The 18,666-nt window shown below is 44.1% G+C and overlaps 1 protein-coding gene across 1 annotated transcript in view; it reads left to right on the plus strand.

Moving 5' to 3' along the window:
* Positions 1-363: 363 nt before the first annotated feature.
* The window catches only part of SEC11A (SEC11 homolog A, signal peptidase complex subunit), a 53,539-nt gene continuing 35,236 nt past the window's right edge, over positions 364-18,666 (plus strand). The window contains exons 1-2 of the mRNA XM_044279880.1: positions 364-487; positions 4,796-4,905. Coding sequence (XP_044135815.1) covers positions 437-487; positions 4,796-4,905 — 161 coding nt within the window. The 5' untranslated portion in view covers positions 364-436. The remainder of the gene's footprint in view (positions 488-4,795; positions 4,906-18,666) is intronic.

Here is an 18,666-nt window from a genome sequence, read left to right on the forward strand (position 1 = left end):
ACATAGCATCATCAATCAATATAATGCTGTGACCCCCGTCAGTGCTGGGAGGTCAGGCCGGGAGCTGCGCTGCGGACTCGCAGCGGGACAAACGCTCATCCTCAAGGGGCCTAAGTCCTCACTCTGTGGTCCGTCTGATGTCTACATAAATTCCAATTTATATAGTTCTGATGAACTTTGCATTGCTGATAAATTGCAGAATAAAAAATAAAAAAACTATTTCTCTAGATTTATTAGTAGAAATATAGAATAAAAAGAAGACGCTCTCTTCCTATGCCGCTTTACTATTTGCCAGCAGTCTGGTGAGTTGCCCTCACATAAGATGGCTGCCGAGCTCCTTCCGTTTAGGAGCGGAAGTTCTACGTTTTGACTTGGCCCAAGAACTTCCGGAGTCGCTGTGTCTCTGGTTTGTGCCGGAGAAACTAAAGAGTGCGAAATGTTGTCTGTGGACTTTCTAGATGATGTGCGGCGGATGAACAAGAGACAGGTAATGGGCGCCGCCCGTGAAGGAGGCTGATGTTAGCGCCTCCCGGAGCTGCCATTCCTCCTAATGAGAGTCTGCCTCCCATGGCTGCTTCATCACCTGCCCTGACACCTCTGCTGTGTGATGGGCGGACATGCTGCTCCGGTCCTGGGTGAGCCGCACCGTCATCTTCTGTAATGTGTCGTTTCAGGCTCTGTTCACACAGGTGTCATTGTGCGCCTGCAGCAGATGTAAAGCGTGTCTGTCAGCAGTTTAGAGCCCTCATACTGTGGACGTACCTAGAGCTCATGGTTGTGCTGCCTCACAACATCATGGAAGTGACTGGGGTCACTGTGCAATGCAGAGGTTGTGCAACTCCAGAACCGCAGTAATTCTAGGGTCACGTCGCCCAAGTTGGGCTGCGACCCCACTCACTTACATTATGTTGCTACACTGACAGATCTGTACTTTACCTGCTTCTGACTCCTGGCTGTCATCATCCTGTCACTGCTGCGGCCAGCGATTGGCCTCAACGGTGATATGTCCCTTGGCGACCTGTCATCGCTTAGGCCAGTGATTGGCTACAGTGGCACACATGACCCCTGTCCATGCGGATGTCAACAAATGGGTCTGGAACCAAGCAGCAATGAGCATGCAAGTACGTTTCTTCCAAGGTCCCATGGGCTGGGAGGAGATTAAAGAGTTTCTCCGGCTTTAATATTGATGGCCTGTCCTCAGGATTGGCGGTGGTCTGATACCCGGGACCCCTGCCGATCAGCTGTATGAAGGCTAGGTAGACTTGCTGTAGATATAGCAGCGGCCAGCAAGATGAGACAGGAGACAGTGCACGGCTTCTCTTCATACAGCTGATTGGCAGGGGTGATGGGTGTTGGACCCCACCGATCTGATATGGATGACCTATCCTGATGATAGGTCATCAATATTAAAAGCCTGGAAAACCCCATAAAAAAGAAAAATCCCAGAGAACCTCTTTAAAGCAAACCTTTCACCAGGATTTCACTTAATAAACTATTACCAGTACCTTATAGATTATATTCATTGTGTTTCAATGCATTCTTGTGCCGCTTTCCTGGGTATGGATATTCATGAAAAAAACGACTTATAAAGTCCTCGTCTCCAGCTCCTGAAGTCACGCTAGAAGTCAAGGGGGTAGCCCTTCCCTCACTCCGGGCTGTAACTCCCCTGCCCTAACCCCGCCTCTAAGTAGTGTAACTGACACCCGGCTCAGTCGCCGGGACCGCGCTTGTACAGGCGGCGCATGCGCCGTCGGACTCGAGCGCGATCCTGTAACTGAATCGCGCATGCGTCGTCCCCGATGCCTGCCTGTCTTCTCTTCCTCACGCGCGATTCAGTTACAGGATCGCGCTCGAGTCCAACGGCGCATGCGCCGCCTGTACAAGCGCGGTCCCGGCGACTGAGCCGGGTGTCAGTTACACTACTTAGAGGCGGGGTTAGGGCAGGGGAGTTACAGCCCGGAGTGAGGGAAGGGCTACCCCCTTGACTTCTAGCGTGACTTCAGGAGCTGGAGACGAGGACTTTATAAGTCGTTTTTTTCATGAATATCCATCCCAGGAAAGCGGCACAAGAATGCATTGAAACACAATGAGGATAATCTATAAGGTACTGGTAATAGTTTAAGTGAAATCCTGGTGAAAGGTTCGCTTTAATCTCCCCAACACTACAAGTGGCGAGAAGGTAATACTTTTCATGGTCAGTGCCCCTCTCCATCACTGCATCGCACTCCCCTCATTTCTATAGTGAGGGCTCAAAACTGCTGACAGATTCTCCTGACATGTCTATTTTAGTGAATACTTGCATTCTCCATGTGATAACGATTCTGAAGCATCTATTCTTATGAGACTATACTGTGCTATTCCTCTGTTATTCCTATTAGACGTTATGAATGATTTGCCCACAGTTTTGTAATGAAGGTCCAGATGGGTGTTACCAGTTGTGGGTGTGTCCCTGCACAGTCTGATATTATACAGTGTTGCGGTGCAGGGACACCCTTTCAACTGGTAACGCACATCTGGACCCTAATTGCAACTTGCTGGCAAGTAATTTATAACTTCTAGAAGGAATAATAAAAGAGCAGTACATCATACAGGTGTAATAATAGATGCTCCAGAAATGTTATGAGTAAAAGTAGTTACTAAAGCAGACGTGTCAGGAGAGAGGACTGGTTCTTTTTAAAATCATGATAGGGGTTTCGGTGAGGTGTATTTTCCACACCAGTGCAAATTAGGTCTGAGCCTTCTGGAAAGATCTTGGTGGCTGAGGGGTTCACCCAAAAAACACACATTATCCCATCAACCATGGAGAAAGTACCCAGAGGACAGTCATGATCTAATGTGCATTGGTGTGGAGACTTTTTCTTTTAGCAAAACTGGTTATAATTATATCCACGTCATGGCGTAGGGCATTTTACCAGACAGAGGAGACCGAATGCGAACAATGTCCTGAGTGTAAATTAGAAGTTACAGCATGCTGGGTGGTTTATCAGTCGATTGCCAGGCGCTGTGATGGAAACCCGAGACTCCATTACAGTCAGTGCACTGCTTCTATTATGTTCATTGCTCTGACACTAAGGCCTCATGCACACGACCGTATGTATTTTGCGGAACAGAACAGCTGGCCCCTAATAGAACAGTCCTATCTGTAATGCAGACAATAATGGGACATGTTCTATTCTTTTGCGATACGGACATACGGAAACAAAATGCACACAGAGTAACTTCTATTTTTTTTTTTTTTTTGTTGAACAGACGCGGAAAGAAAATACGTTTGTGTGCATGAGCCCTAAAGCCTCATTCACACAGTCTGTGTTCGCTCAGGATTTTGAGCCAAAACCAGACACGGCTCTAGACACAGAACAGGTGCAGATCTTCCCCCTTATATCTTATCTCTGTGGAGGCTCCAGTCCTGGTTTTGGCTCGCAATCACTGATGGAAATAACTAAGCAAAACACGGACTGTGTGAATTAAAAACCTGTGTAAACCCAAAATGATGCACAGCATGCTTTACACACTTGCCTTACTTATTGCCGTGCAAACTAACTCATTATTTTGTGTCCTGCACATTTGCCTAAGGCCGAATGCACACGGCCGTGCATTCGGCCTTACTTTGGACGCTGGCATTGCTCTTTGCTGTTGGACGCTGGCATTGCTCTTTGCTGTTGGACGCTGGCATTGCTCTTTGCCGTTGGACGCTGGCATTGCTCTTTGCCGTTGGACGCTGGCATTGCTCTTTGCCGTTGGACGCTGGCATTGCTCTTTGCCGTTGGACGCTGGCATTGCTCTTTGCCGTTGGACGCTGGCATTGCTCTTTGCCGTTGGACGCTGGCATTGCTCTTTGCCGTTGGACGCTGGCATTGCTCTTTGCCGTTGGACGCTGGCATTGCTCTTTGCCGTTGGACGCTGGCATTGCTCTTTGCCTGTGTTTTGCACCAAAAATTTTGTTATCGGTAATAAATGTGGCTCAACTGTTTTGAGGTATTTCACGGTGCCCTTTGCATCTTTAGGCTACATTCACACAACCGTATGTGTTTTGTGGTCCGCAAATTGCGGATCCGCAAAAAAAACACATGACATCCGTATGCCATTTGTTTTTTTTTATTTTGCGGATCCATTGTAACAATCGGACAAGAATTAGACATGTTCTATTTTTTTTTGCGAACCCATTGAAATGAATGGGTCTGCATCCTATCCGCAAAAAAAAAAAACGTAACGGAAACAAAATACGTTCGTGTGAATGTAGCTTTACTCAAATGTTTGGTACACGTCACTAAACAAGATTAGAGAGAGTGCTTAAACACGGTGCACATTACACCAGTTTTCTGTGAGATTTTGTGTGACATTGGTGCATGGTTGCATCTAGTTATTGCTTGTACAGTCTTCTTTTGGCGCCCCCTGCTGTTCTTTCGGTTCCCTCTCACAATGTTCTCTAATGTTTTTGGTGCTGCAGAGAAGATGTTTCTAGTGCTGTGATTCTCATTGACTGGCCTGTACAACAGCATCACTTGCACATTAGATGGATGATCTGAGAGGGAATTAAAAGAACACCAGGGGGCGCCATAACAAGATAGTAAGAGCAATATCTAGACATAGGGGAATTGGTTCAAATTCACAAATGGTCACGTTCTGCCTGAGTAATGTCATATAATCTGAGTATTCCAGTAAGAACAAGTCGGCCTTTATCCAGGGATCTGTTATAACCGGGACCCCCATTAATTACAAGCACAAGGATCCTGTTGGGGGAAGGGTTATGTTATTACATTTATCAGGGACTAATAGACTGTTTTGTGTTCTGCAGCTCTATTACCAAGTGCTAAACTTTGGTATGATCGTGTCCTCCGCACTGATGATATGGAAAGGCCTGATGGTGATCACTGGCAGCGAGAGTCCAATAGTTGTTGTCCTAAGGTATGTAAATGGAATCATACTGGCCAGAGCTTTCTATACCTACTTTATTACCAATGACTACAGCCCTGATCTTCCTCTATGTTACACATAAGCCCTTCAGGTCCGTCTACTCTACATCATGTACAAAACCTACATCTGTTTTATAGGTTGAAACTGAAAAAATAAAACTACAAATGCCCTATAGTGTAGATAGAAAATTTGGATTGCGTGGTTAGGCTTTAAAGGGACTATACAGTGTAAAGATTTTGATGACTGCTCCTCAGGATAGGTTGTCAATATCAGATCATTGGGGGTCCGACTCCAGGGACCCCTGCCGATCAGCTGTGCTTCTGCTTCAAAATGAACTGTGTGCAGTCTTCTTTGCAGCGGCGGCGCAGTGTACTTACTACAATTGATTGGTACAAGCAGTTGTAATTACAGTGTGCCGCCTATACGGGCGAGACGATGCACAGGTAATTTCGAAGCGTAATCAGGGCTCACACAAGCGCCGCTACCTCTTCATACAGCTCAGGCTAGCTCATCAATCTTTACACTGCACATTCCCTTTAACCCTTTTACTTCCAAGAGCTTGTGTAATACTGCATGCTTTCAATCGCCACGAGTACAAGACTAGTTGATTGATAAGGGCTCCTACACATAAGAATTTGGTCTGGAATAAAAACTGCATTTTTTTTTTCTCTTTCGCCTATGACCTCACCCCTAGAGAGACCGCCTCCCCCTCCTCAGGACAGGAAACAGGATCCAGAACCGCCTTTAAAAAAAGGGATCATACCCTCTACCTCCAGTTCTTATTCCTGTCCTAAGGGGCAGGTGGGAATCTGATCCGGTGGATAGAGTTTAATATGTAGCTGCGGGGGCCCCAGCTATGTCTTAGTGTGAGGATGGTTACCCCGTGCAGAAGTCTGGGCTACCTTTTCTCTCCCTACCCCTTCCGTTCTCCTTCCCGGATCCTGGGGTGGTTTCGGCCTTCCTGGGCTCCTGCGAACCTCTGTGGCCATGTTCGCATGTTCGGCTGCTGGCCCGTGTTCTGGATTCCTTTACTTCCAGGTTGCGGCGGTGGGGGAAAGCTGAGGCTGAAGGACCGGAAGGGGAGGCAGCCGGCTTGAGCGCGCGGAGGAGAAAAGCCTAGCCGGCTCACTGGCAGTTCCTCCATTCTGGCTTGTCTTTGCTGTAGTAGCATGGAGCAGGCTCAGCACGCTGAAACCACCAATGATACACTGGTACCACAGTGGGGTAAGAGGGGTTATACCCCGGCATGTTTTTTTTTATAGTATATACTCATGGGGTCATGTTTTGTGCTTAGGTGTCAAAGGAGTCTTCCAGTAAAGGGTATGTGCGGTGTCTAAAAAGAAGCTACTTTCTGCCGGCACAAAACCCCTATGCGAAGTGTTAATCAGAAAGTTAATGGAGGAGGAGGCCCCGTCTCTGATGGGCAGCATTAAACATGATCCATGAAGAAGTCAGAAGTTAGCAGTTTAATTAAAAGCCGCCCACTACTTCGGCTGCAGCTAAACATTCTTCCTCCAGTGACAGTGGTGTACTTTCTGGTTTGGAAGAAGGATAATGGGTGTCATCAAATTAGTCCCCTGAGGACGAGTCTGCAGTGAAGCCACTGTTTCATTTTGAGAACACTAGCTCCCTAGTCAAGGCGGTTAGAGCTACCATGGGGTTGGAAGATCAGAAGCCACCACAGTCAGTCCAGGACTCTATGTATGAAGGTTTAGGTCCCAGAAGAAGAAACGTGTTTGATGTGGATAAAAACATTTTAGCGGTTATTGCCAGACAATGAAAGAAACCTGATAGTTTTTCCGTACGCCTCCCCAACAGCACTAAGCAGGAGGATACCACGCCTCCCAGGGACAGTAAACAACGTATAGAACAAAGTTTAAAAGCCTTCTCCCCTTTACTTTCTCCAGTTGTTTCCTGTCCCCCGGGATGGAGTAGAGAACTAGCGCCCAGCCTGGGGTAAGTATTCCCTGGTATTCAGGAGGGCTGAGGCAGAGCAGCGGAGTCCGGGGGCGAGATGTGCTTCCCGCCGCTTGCTTCAGCGTAAGTCCTCTATTCAAGGTAGCCCCGGGCAGCAACGGCTCATTCCGGAGCCTACAGATGGGATGGACGGCGCGAGACGCTTGGGCCAGAGTTCTCGCGAGATTGCGGTCACATGGTTGCGGAAGATACCGCGAGACTCCCTAAGCCGTACCATGTGACCCGGAAATGATTTAAAATAACTACCCGGAGATCCAGACGCCGTTCAGAGTAACCAGGCGTTCGGGATTATACACCAACGATGTTGCTCCCTGTGGAAAAGCCGTCCGACACCCCTAAGGCCCTCAGCCTGGTAAGCCTCCTCATGGGAGAGAATTTTCTATGTTTTTTCCCCACTCATCTCCTACTCTTTTGTTAGGAGTTGTCCTTTTGTATACTTGCAGAGCAGAGAGACTGGAAGGAGTGGGGAAACCGCGCAGAAAAAGAAAAGTGCAATTTGTAAAAAGCAGTTGGCAGGTCAAAGTAAAAGACCTATCTGCCAGAAATGCACAGACAAGATCATGTCTGAAGAGGCCCCTTCCTTGGACACCCTGAGAACCATCATCAGAGAAGAAGTCAGCTCGGCTGTTGAGGCTAAAATAGCCTCCCTACCCCAAAAACCTTCCACTTCTAGAGCTATTCCAGATCCCCAAATGAATTGGGACCTCAAGGTAACAGAAGACCTAGATTCTTCAGAGTCGGCCTCTTCCTCCGAGGATGAAGCAGGCAGACCCCTGTGTTCATTAGAAGAGACGGACTCTCTGCTAAAGGCAATCAGATCCTCCTTAAATATTGAAGAATCAAAAGGGATCCAGTCCGTTCAGGATCAGATTTTTAAGGGTCTGGGTGATAAAAAAAAAAAAAAAGTCTTTCCAGTGCACGACAACATTAAGAAACTTATTTCGGATGAATGGAAAGATCCTGTAAAAAGGGCGGGTACATCTAAAGTATGTAAAAGAAAATATCTCTTTAACGAGGATGACTCAGCCCACTGGGACAAAACCCCCAAAGTAGATCCACCTATAGTTAGAATTTCAAAAAAGCATCTCTGCCATTCGAAGATGTGGGGCTCTTAAAAGACGCCATGGATAAGAAATGCAAATCTGTGCTAAAAAGGTCCTGGGAGTCTAATACGGCTATGTTAAGGCCAAAGAGCAAAAAAAGAAAAAATTGGAAGTTAATTCAGACCCGTAGGGATCAAAGTGTATCCCAAAGGAATGAAAAATAGGGCGCCGACAGGGGTGGTGTTGAAATAATAGTAACACAAAGGGGAGGCGAGGCAGCTCAAAGAGTGTTTGTAACTACAAACACTTGAAGGATAAAGAACAGGTGTATAGGGTGATAATCTACAGTGTTGGTGAGTCCATCACTTGTAGTTTAGACCCCCAAAAAATACAAGAGAGAGAGCGCCAGACCTTGTTTCAAGTGCGGTTAAAAGGAGTAAAAAATACCACTAAACCGTGATAAATACTAAAATATACAGAAAAGTATTAAGGAGCAATGGTGTGAAATCTAAATGGTGGGTGCTCCGGGTGGAAGACCCTAAGCATACCCTGCTCCGCAGGAAAGAGCGTCTGACAACCCAATAGTCAAATGACGATGTGGTTGACAGAGATGGAAACTGGTAAAAATTGATGGGAATTAATATGAAAGGATAAATTACAAATGAAATATAAAAGGTACGTAATAAAAGTGAGAGATGCCCATCAAAGGACAAAATCACACTCTTAAATAACACTCACTTCACTGGGGGGGGTAGTCACCAGGATAAGCATAAAACACCTGTGACTTGAAACCCCCCCGGCCAGGATCGCATGTAGAGTCGTAGTGATGAAGGCAGCAGGTAGTCCGGTACTTCTGATCAATCACCTTTATTGTGAAAATGGCTCGACGCGTTTCGGGGACAGTAGATCCCCTTCTTCAGGAGCATTACATAGTCAAGTGGCAGTGAAACAAACAATTTATACATTACTGGCCCTCAAAAAGGCGCGTTTTTCAAAACCGGAAGTGGTAAGGCCGTACTTCCGGTATTTGGAACGCATATGCGTTCCACAGCAGAATGGGTAAATGAATCTAAAAGATTTAAAAATTGTATATATGTTTAAATGAAAATACAAATGAAAATACAAATATAGGTATACTGTCTTGGTCATGATAAATAAATATATAATGCAGGCTAGATGCAGGTGTATATCTCAGCAGGGGGGCCGGATCGGACATGTCAGACCGGATGCGGTCTCACTTCCGCCCTGTGGAACGCACAACGATGCGTCTCACCACGGGCGGAAGTAGGGGTGGACTGCTGGGTGGTGATAACTTGCAGTGACTAAAAATCGTCCGGCTCGGCTCCTTATGGTGCCGCTGATAGCTCCACCATCCTGCGGCCTCCCGGACCGGAAGTAGGGCCGACTTCCGCTCAGTGGAACGCACCTAATGCGTTCCAACAGAGACAGGAGCCGGGGTTTCCGGTCCACGGCAACGAGGCTCTGGTGGAACGCACAGCGCGGGCCAATAGGGGCCTGTGGTGATCAGTACAGGCAAATTGAAGAACCAGTGTTATGGGCACAAAACTAGTTATAAAACTGGTTATAAAAATGGTTATAAAATGATATGCTAACGGTGAGTACAGAATAATAAGGAAATATATAAAAAAAATATATAGAAATACATATATATATATAAAAAGGCGAATAAGAAAAAGAAAAGAGAGGAAAGAAACACAAATGTATACATGTGTGCTTACAGCAAATTGATGCACACATATATACATATAAATGAATAAAATATATGCATAAAAATATAAATAATAAATAATATATAATTAATAAATGAATAATAATAAATAATAAGTAAATGGATAGATGTATAGATGAATATGATGGGTAATACATTAAATTGAGTAATAAAAAAAAAAAAAAAAAAAAAGATATAAAGTGTATAGTAATATAATATATATAAATATACGAGGGCTACATATAGAGATTATATATATCATGTTACCTGGAACTCTTCTTCGGACATTACTCCCCTGCTGGAGGTGGTAAGTCCAGGTAACGGATATAGTGTATCGATGGAGTATACTAGATACATAATTCGAAAAGGTTGTGTACCTAATTTCGATATTGGGTTATGAATATTGAATATTTGATATTTAGGTTCTGAATGTGGATGGAGGATGGTTGGACTTTAGTAGTTGGAGTGTTCCAAGGTTTCGTTCAGTCCGAACGGGGTCAGAGTATTTAATTTAAAAATCCAAAACATCTCTTTACGACAGAGAGTTTGGTAGGAATGAGGTACCCACTCTAGTGGCGTGACATGAAGTGAACTCGGGTCTCCATCATGATGGATTGAAAAATGCCGGGAGACGCTATGGGTCACCACTTTACGGTGGATATTTGAACGATGTTCGTTCATCCGTTCACGTAAGGATTGTGTAGTGCGACCTACGTAGTAACTATGGCAAGAGCAATACAGTAGGTAGATAACAAACGATGTACCACAATTCATTTCATGTCGCAGGGGGATCGTACCTTCCAACTTTTTGAGAGATAGTACTTGGGTGTTATGGGAAATCATGGCGCAACATTTGCACCGGGCCTTCCCACATCTAAAAGACCCTACCCTAGTGGGGTGGGCTGTATTTCCTAGGAATTTCTCAATAGTGGTTGGTTTTACTGTCTCACCAATTTTAGGGCATGAGGGGGCCAAAATTTCTTTCAATGTTTTGGCCCTCCGAAATGTTAATACAGGGGCCTGAGGGATGCTATGGCCAATGATCGGGTCTTTCAACAAAATCGGCCAATGTTTAATAAAGGTGTTTTTAATGGCAAGATGTTGTGCATTATATCGGGTGATGAAGTTTAAAGGAAATTGTTTGGATTTCTTTCTACCATCAACATTTGTTGTAAGGATGGGCTCTTTTTTAGTTCCAATGGTCCTTTTTTTGGAGTCTGCAATAAGTCCTTTAGGGTAGCCTTTCTCTAGAAATCTCTTTCCTATCATCTCTAATTGTCCCTGTAGTGTTTTCTGGTCAGAGCAATTCCTCTGTAGCCTACGCATTTGACCGTATGGAATATTGTTTTTCCAACGGTAATGATGACAGCTCTTATAGTCAAGATAGCTGTTAGTATCCACCTGCTTGAAATGGGTTCTGGTAATAATGCAGTTGTCCTTTATGCTCAAATGAAGATCTAAGAAGGTTATTTCTCTCTGGCTATATTCAGACGTGAATGAGAGATTCCAACTATTTTTGTTTAGTGTTTCCACAAAAATGCACAAATCCCCTACATCACCATCCCAGATGAAAATAATATCGTCTATGTATCGTTTGTATAATCGGATATTGGGATGTGAGAGTAGGCCCATCTTTTCTTCAAAATAACCCATAAATAGGTTAGCATACGATGGGGCAAATTTCGTCCCCATCGCAGTACCCTTTCGCTGGAGATAGATTTTGTCCAGAAACGAGAAATAATTGTGTTGCAGAATGAAGTTGATGGATTTAAGTAAAAAATGGTATTGTGATAATGGCATTTTGGGGTCAGAACTAAGAAATGCACTAATGGCTTCAAGGCCTAAAGAGTGTGTGATATTGCTGTAAAGAGCGGCAACATCCAAGGTGACCCATTGGTAGTTGTTTTCCCACTTCACTGACTTTAAAGTGTGTAATAAATGGGATGTGTCCTTCAGGTATGACGGTAATTGGATGACAAAATTTTGTAATATACCATCAATATATTCGGACAGGTTAGTAGTTAGAGAGCCCATACCCGAGATGATGGGTCTACCAGGGGGGTTAACCAGGGACTTGTGGATTTTTGGAAGGAAATAAAATTTCGCCATAGCTGGATGGGGTATTTTAAGGTATGTTCTTAATTTCTTATCAAAAATACCCTGAGAATATCCCTCATCTATGAGGTTATAAAGTTCTTTTTTGTATATCGCTGTGGGGTCTGTGGTTAGACGTATATAATAAGCCTCATTGGATAATATATTAAGGGATTCAGAAATGTAATAGCTACTATCCATGACCACTATTCCCCCTCCTTTGTCCGCACTTTTAATAACAATATCTTTATTTCTTATTAGTGTTTTTGTGGCCATTCTTTGTTTGGAACTTAGATTATTGGCCCCGGGAGGGGCAGATGTTGGAAGGTTTTGTTTAAGGTCCGCTAGAACCATATTGTAAAAGGTTTCTACATGTGAGCCTCTACTAGAGATAGGGTAGAAATTGGATTTGGGTTGAATGTTAGATGGAATGATAGTAGTGCTCAAAGACGATGTTGTTCCATTGGGCTCTAGAGTGGCGGAACTGGATGCAGTTGTGGGTGTATCTAGGTTAGTCTTCAAAAAGGTGACGGTACTGTTAAGCTGTTGTTTGGTCTTTAATAGAAAAATGTCTATGTAATGTGAGTTTCCTAGTGAATTGATTTAGATCCACAAAAAGTTCGAACAAATCAGCACTATTAATTGGACAGAATGATAAACCTTTTCCAAGGAGTTCGATTTCGTTACGGCTCAATGAATATTTGGAGAGATTGAAGACACCATTTGATTTTTCGAGAGTTTTTAGATCGATGTCAGGTTCTATGCTCTGTCTATATTTTTTGGTTTGGGTTTCTTGTTTAGTAGTGCATTTATTTCGGCCTCCTCTACATCCTCTCGATCTACGTTTAGTCGTTTTTTCTTCAAGCTTGACACTGGAGTGTAGAAGTGAGTTATCTTCAATGATTGGGGTGTGGAGGGGGTGTTGGAAAGTGGTGTTTCTACTGGTTTGATAAACGGACTCAGGGATAGAATACTGGTAAGAATTTTTCTGGACGGCGGGGTGGGGTTCGGGGTTCTGATTGAGGGGGAAACTCTGTCTAAAAAAGTGTCCTCAGTCAAATTGGAGGGAAGAGCTAGGAATTGGTCAGATTCAGTTGGTGTTGAAGAGTGGGTAGAAAAATTTAAATTGTCAAGGTCAGTACATTCAAGAGTGGGCGACGATAGACTAATCTCAGAGTGAGGTAAAACATGGGGTTTGGCTATGGTGGATCGTTCCTCTACTGGAGGATTAGTCATTACTGGCAAAAAATCTGACTTCTCAGGTGCCGTTGGTGATAAAGAATCTGCTTTGGGCGGGATGGGAACTGGTAAATGCGTATTGGCTACAAATATTCTTTGGGAAGGAGAGGTTGTGGGGCATGGCTTAGGGCCAAAAGATGATATTGGTTGATTAGAGTGTGTTGATGAGGTGATGTGGTTTGGTTTGAGATATATATTAGTGGTGAAATGATCCATTTGTCTAGATGGAACAGGGTCAGTCATTCGTGTCTTGGGGTCCCTTATCTTATTTTTATTAAAAAAGGTGAGTCCCTTTTTCGGTATTTTCAGGCTCTCAGAGTACGATAGGGGATATTGATGGGTGTAGGCGTTATTGTTATTGCTATTGTTATGGATTCGGGGGCGGAATTTAGCCCGCTCCCAATTCCTAATTTTATTGGTGGAGTAATCAGTTAGATCTCTTAAGAGCTTCTTACATTTCTCCCTGACAACATCATATTCGAAACGTCTAAGTTCCTCTCTTTTTCTTTTCAGGGGATAGTTTATGTATTGTTTATTAGATTCTATAAACAAAATTTTTTTAAGAAGTATAGCCAAATCAGAACATATTAGTTTCCGTTTAGTAATAAGTAACTTAATCATTTTAGTGGAAAGTTCATCGCTGATTTTCAACCAGTTCGTAGTGAATGATAAATCATCCGGAAAGGAAGATTTCATAGGTGACCTTAGGCCTCTAGGTATGATGCCCAAGGAGAGATAGATCGTCAGGAAGTACCCATCTACCTCATTACGGATGAAGTCTTTCATTAATCTGGTGATGTTGAATTCTGTTCGTATCGTGGTTGTGGGATCGTTGGTGAGGTCCTGCTCCACTATCGTGTCCACCCACGTTCCATTCGGTGTTTCTTTGAGTTTTTCGATATCCTTGGTGAGAAGGATGCCTTTAATTTCTCTTTTTATTCTATGGGTAAGCTTGATCACATCCATATGGAAATATTCCCACCCTGCGTCTGCCGCTATTCCAAGCCCCGGCAGGGGGGGGTCCCCATGCCGGTCCATGTAAGATAAAGAGCAAAAAAAGAAAAAATTGGAAGTTAATTCAGACCCGTAGGGATCAAAGTGTATCCCAAAGGAATGAAAAATAGGGCGCCGACAGGGGTGGTGTTGAAATAATAGTAACACAAAGGGGAGGCGAGGCAGCTCAAAGAGTGTTTGTAACTACAAACACTTGAAGGATAAAGAACAGGTGTATAGGGTGATAATCTACAGTGTTGGTGAGTCCATCACTTGTAGTTTAGACCCCCAAAAAATACAAGAGAGAGAGCGCCAGACCTTGTTTCAAGTGCGGTTAAAAGGAGTAAAAAATACCACTAAACCGTGATAAATACTAAAATATACAGAAAAGTATTAAGGAGCAATGGTGTGAAATCTAAATGGTGGGTTCTCCGGGTTTAGTCACTGCAAGTTATCACCACCCAGCAGTCCACCCCTACTTCCGCCCGTGGTGAGACGCATCGTTGTGCGTTCCACAGGGCGGAAGTGAGACCGCATCCGGTCTGACATGTCCGATCCGGCCCCCCTGCTGAGATATACACCTGCATCTAGCCTGCATTATATATTTATTTATCATGACCAAGACAGTATACCTATATTTGTATTTTCATTTGTATTTTCATTTAAACATATATACAATTTTTAAATCTTTTAGATTCATTTACCCATTCTGCTGTGGAACGCATATGCGTTCCAAATACCGGAAGTACGGCCTTACCACTTCCGGTTTTGAAAAACGCGCCTTTTTGAGGGCCAGTAATGTATAAATTGTTTGTTTCACTGCCACTTGACTATGTAATGCTCCTGAAGAAGGGGATCTACTGTCCCCGAAACGCGTCGAGCCATTTTCACAATAAAGGTGATTGATCAGAAGTACCGGACTACCTGCTGCCTTCATCACTACGACTCTACATGCGATCCTGGCCGGGGGGGTTTCAAGTCACAGGTGTTTTATGCTTATCCTGGTGACTACCCCCCCCAGTGAAGTGAGTGTTATTTAAGAGTGTGATTTTGTCCTTTGATGGGCATCTCTCACTTTTATTACGTACCTTTTTATATTTCATTTGTAATTTATCCTTTCATATTAATTCCCATCAATTTTTACCAGTTTCCATCTCTGTCAACCACATCGTCATTTGACTATTGGGTTGTCAGACGCTCTTTCCTGCGGAGCAGGGTATGCTTAGGGTCTTCCACCCGGAGCACCCACCATTTAGATTTCACACCATTGCTCCTTAATACTTTTCTGTATATTTTAGTATTTATCACGGTTTAGTGGTATTTTTTACTCCTTTTAACCGCACTTGAAACAAGGTCTGGCGCTCTCTCTTGTATTTTTGGGGGGTCTAAACTACAAGTGATGGACTCGCCAACACTGTAGATTATCACCCTATACACCTGTTCTTTATGTTAAGGCCAGGCATTGCAGCTACCTACACTGCTAGGTCTTTATCCTTATGGTTGTCACAGCTGGAGGAACATTTGGTCTCAGGCACACCTAGAGAAGACATTTTATCTTCCCTGCCTATTTTGAAACAAGTTTAAAAAATTTTAGCCGACGCCTCTGCAGACCTGGTTAAATTTTCCGCTAGATCTGCAGCTCTTTCAAATACGGCAAGGTGGTCTGTCTGGTTGAGATCCTGGATAGGAGGTACTGCTTCCAAAAATAGACTGCGTGGTATCCCCTGCGAAGGAGACAGACTTTTTTGTTTAGTTCTGCATGATATTCTAGAAAAAGCTTCCGATAGGAAGAAGGGGTTCCCTACAGAAACCAAGTTCTTCCAGCAGCGACGGTCATTTCGCAACCAAAAAAGGGGGAGGCAAGATCAGAGGGAAAAAAAATGGTGCAGGTTCATGGCCGTCATCAAAAGGTAGAGGTAAGGGTTTCCTCTTTAACCAAGACAAATCCTCTAAGCAGTCAAATCTATGGCGCCAGGGATGCCGTAGGGGGAGACTAAAAGAATTCTGCTCTGCATGGGAAGGAATCTCAAACTCCCCTTGTATTCTGGGCATTATCAATCAAGGTTACAAACTGGAATTTTCTGCTCCTCCTCCAGAGAGGTTCATAATAAACAAGAAGCTAAAAGTAGATCACCATCTCCTAGAATCACAGATTCTCTTTTTGTTGCAGAAAAAAGCAGTTATTCCAGTCCCAGAGGACCAGATAGGCACAGGCTTCTACTCCCCAATATTCCTGATAAAAAAACGAATGGCTCCTTCAGAGCTATTATCAACCTAAAACATCTCAACAGATTCATCTAATACAAAAAATTCTAAATGGAAACTGTAAAATAGCGAAAAATCTGTTAACACAGAATTGTTACATGGTAATACTTGACCTAGCAGACGCCTATTACCATGTACCAATTTACCAGAAACAGCAGAAATTCCTACAATTCACAGAATTCCAGGAAAATCAACTGGTACATCTACAGTTTCAGGTTTTACCCTTCGGCCTGGCGTCAGCTCCCAGGGTATTCACGACAATAGTCGCAGAGATATCCAGTTTCCTGCATCAGAAGGAGATAATTTGTATCCCGTACCTGGACAACTTCCTCATTTCAGCATCCTCTCAGATTCTGAGTGTCCTCCAATCGCTGGTTGGAAGTTAAATTTGGAGAAGTCTGCTCTCACGGCCACCAGGGTAAGGCTGAGTTCACACGGGCGAGATTTCCGCGCGGGTGCAATGCAGTAGGTGAACGCATTGCACCTGCACTGAATCCTGACCCATTCATTTCAATGGGGCTGTGCACATGAGCATTTTTTTTCATGCATCACTTCTGCAATGCTTTAAAATCGCAGCATGTTCTATATTCTGCGTTTTTCACGCAGCCCTGGCTCCATAGAAGTGAATGGGGCTGCGTTAATAACGCATTGCATCTGCAAGCAAGTGCGGGTGCGATGCGTTTTTCACTGATGGTTGCTAGGAGATGTTGTTTGTAAACCTTCAGTTTTTTATCACGCACGTGAAAAACGCATCAAAACGCATTGCACCCGCGCGGAAAAAACTGAACAACTAAACGCAATTGCAGCCAAAACTGACTGAACTTGCTTGCAAAATGGTGCGAGTTTAACTGAACGCACCCTGAACGCATCCGGACCAAATCTGTCACGCTCGTGTGAACTCAGCCTAAAAGTGTTTTTGGGCATTCAAATGATCTCCTTTCTTTCAGATTCAAAGAACAAATACCTCATTTCAAAGATTTCAGCTTTCCAACAGCTCAAAAAAAAAGTGTCCTTCCGAAGGATCATGAAGATCCTGGGCCTCATGACCTCAACATTCCTAGCAGTCAAATGGGCTCAATTCCACGGGATACCCCTGCAGGAGTTTGTCCTAACACATTGGGACAAGAGTCTACTGTCTTTGGACAAGTCTGTGACCCACTCCCCGACAGTCAAAAGCTCCCTACATTGGTGGCTGAACAGGAAAAACCTGAACCAGGGAGTACCTTGGCGGACCACAAATCAGGTGGTCATAACTACAGACGCAAGTGGGTCAGGTTGGGGGGCCCACTGCAAAGAAAACTAGTAGAGGGAATATGGGGCTCAGATCTTCTCCCCTTGTCCGGAAAAGAACTACTAGCAGTATTTTTGGCTCTCCGGGTCTTTTTGTCAGTTGTTCAATTCCAGAATGTCAAGATCCTCTCAGACAACAGCACCACTGTTATTTATCTAAACAAACAGGGAGGCAGTCTCTTTAAAAGTTTGCAACAAATGGGGGCATCCGACAGTGGATTTATTTGCGTCTCAAAAAAACAGGCAAACAGATCTTCTTTTTTTTATTCCCACTCGTTCAGGGACAACCCAACGAGGGTAGATGCCTTTTCAGGTCCTTGGCCGCCGGGTCTGCTATATGCCTTCCCACCAATCCAGTTAATACCAAAAGTCCAGATGTTTATTTAAAAAAAGAATTGGGAAGCCTCTGCAGTGGTTTTTAAACCCGCTATTGGCGCTACTTCAGTTGCTAGGTCCCTAAAAGTGTGGATGGGAGAGTTAGAGGCTCACATTAAGGGGGGTACCCCTAGGGAGCAGTTACTTTCTTCCATCCCTACTTTAAATCATGCGTTGTTTTTTTTTTTTTTTTTAGCAGACACTTCTGCAGACTATTAAGATTTTCTGCTAGGGCTTCCGCGCCTTATCTAACTCTGCCCATAGGGCTATTTGGTTAAAAGGCTGGAATGGGGATGCTAGTTCCAAGGCTAAGCTTTGTGCTATCCATTGTCGGGGTGAATTTTTATTTGGGCCAGTCCTTGACTATTTACTATAAAAGGCCTCTGACAAGAAAAAAAGGTTTTCCCTCTGTTAGTCAGCCCCCTAGGAGGTCTTTCCGTCCCAGATTTAATAAAGATAGCTTTAAGGGGAAGGAGAGAGCAAAGCAGTTTACAGGAGCTGCTAGGAAAACTAAGGGGTTTCTGTTTTCCGGGTCTTATGCCTCAAAAAAGCCGTCCCAATGACGCCAGGCCCCCAGTAGGAGGCCGTATGTCTTTTTTTCCCCCATCAATGGCAGAAGATCTCCAGCAGCCCTAAATTTGGTGAGATGGGACTGCTTAGATTTCAAAGCATTTCAGGAAGGAGATTTCTGATAACAGATTACCGTTTAGATCCCACAAAGCAGTCTGCCATCATCTCAGAGTTTTT

Source organism: Bufo gargarizans, chromosome 2, assembly GCF_014858855.1.
Source record: "Bufo gargarizans isolate SCDJY-AF-19 chromosome 2, ASM1485885v1, whole genome shotgun sequence".
Taxonomy (NCBI): Eukaryota; Metazoa; Chordata; class Amphibia; order Anura; family Bufonidae; genus Bufo; species Bufo gargarizans.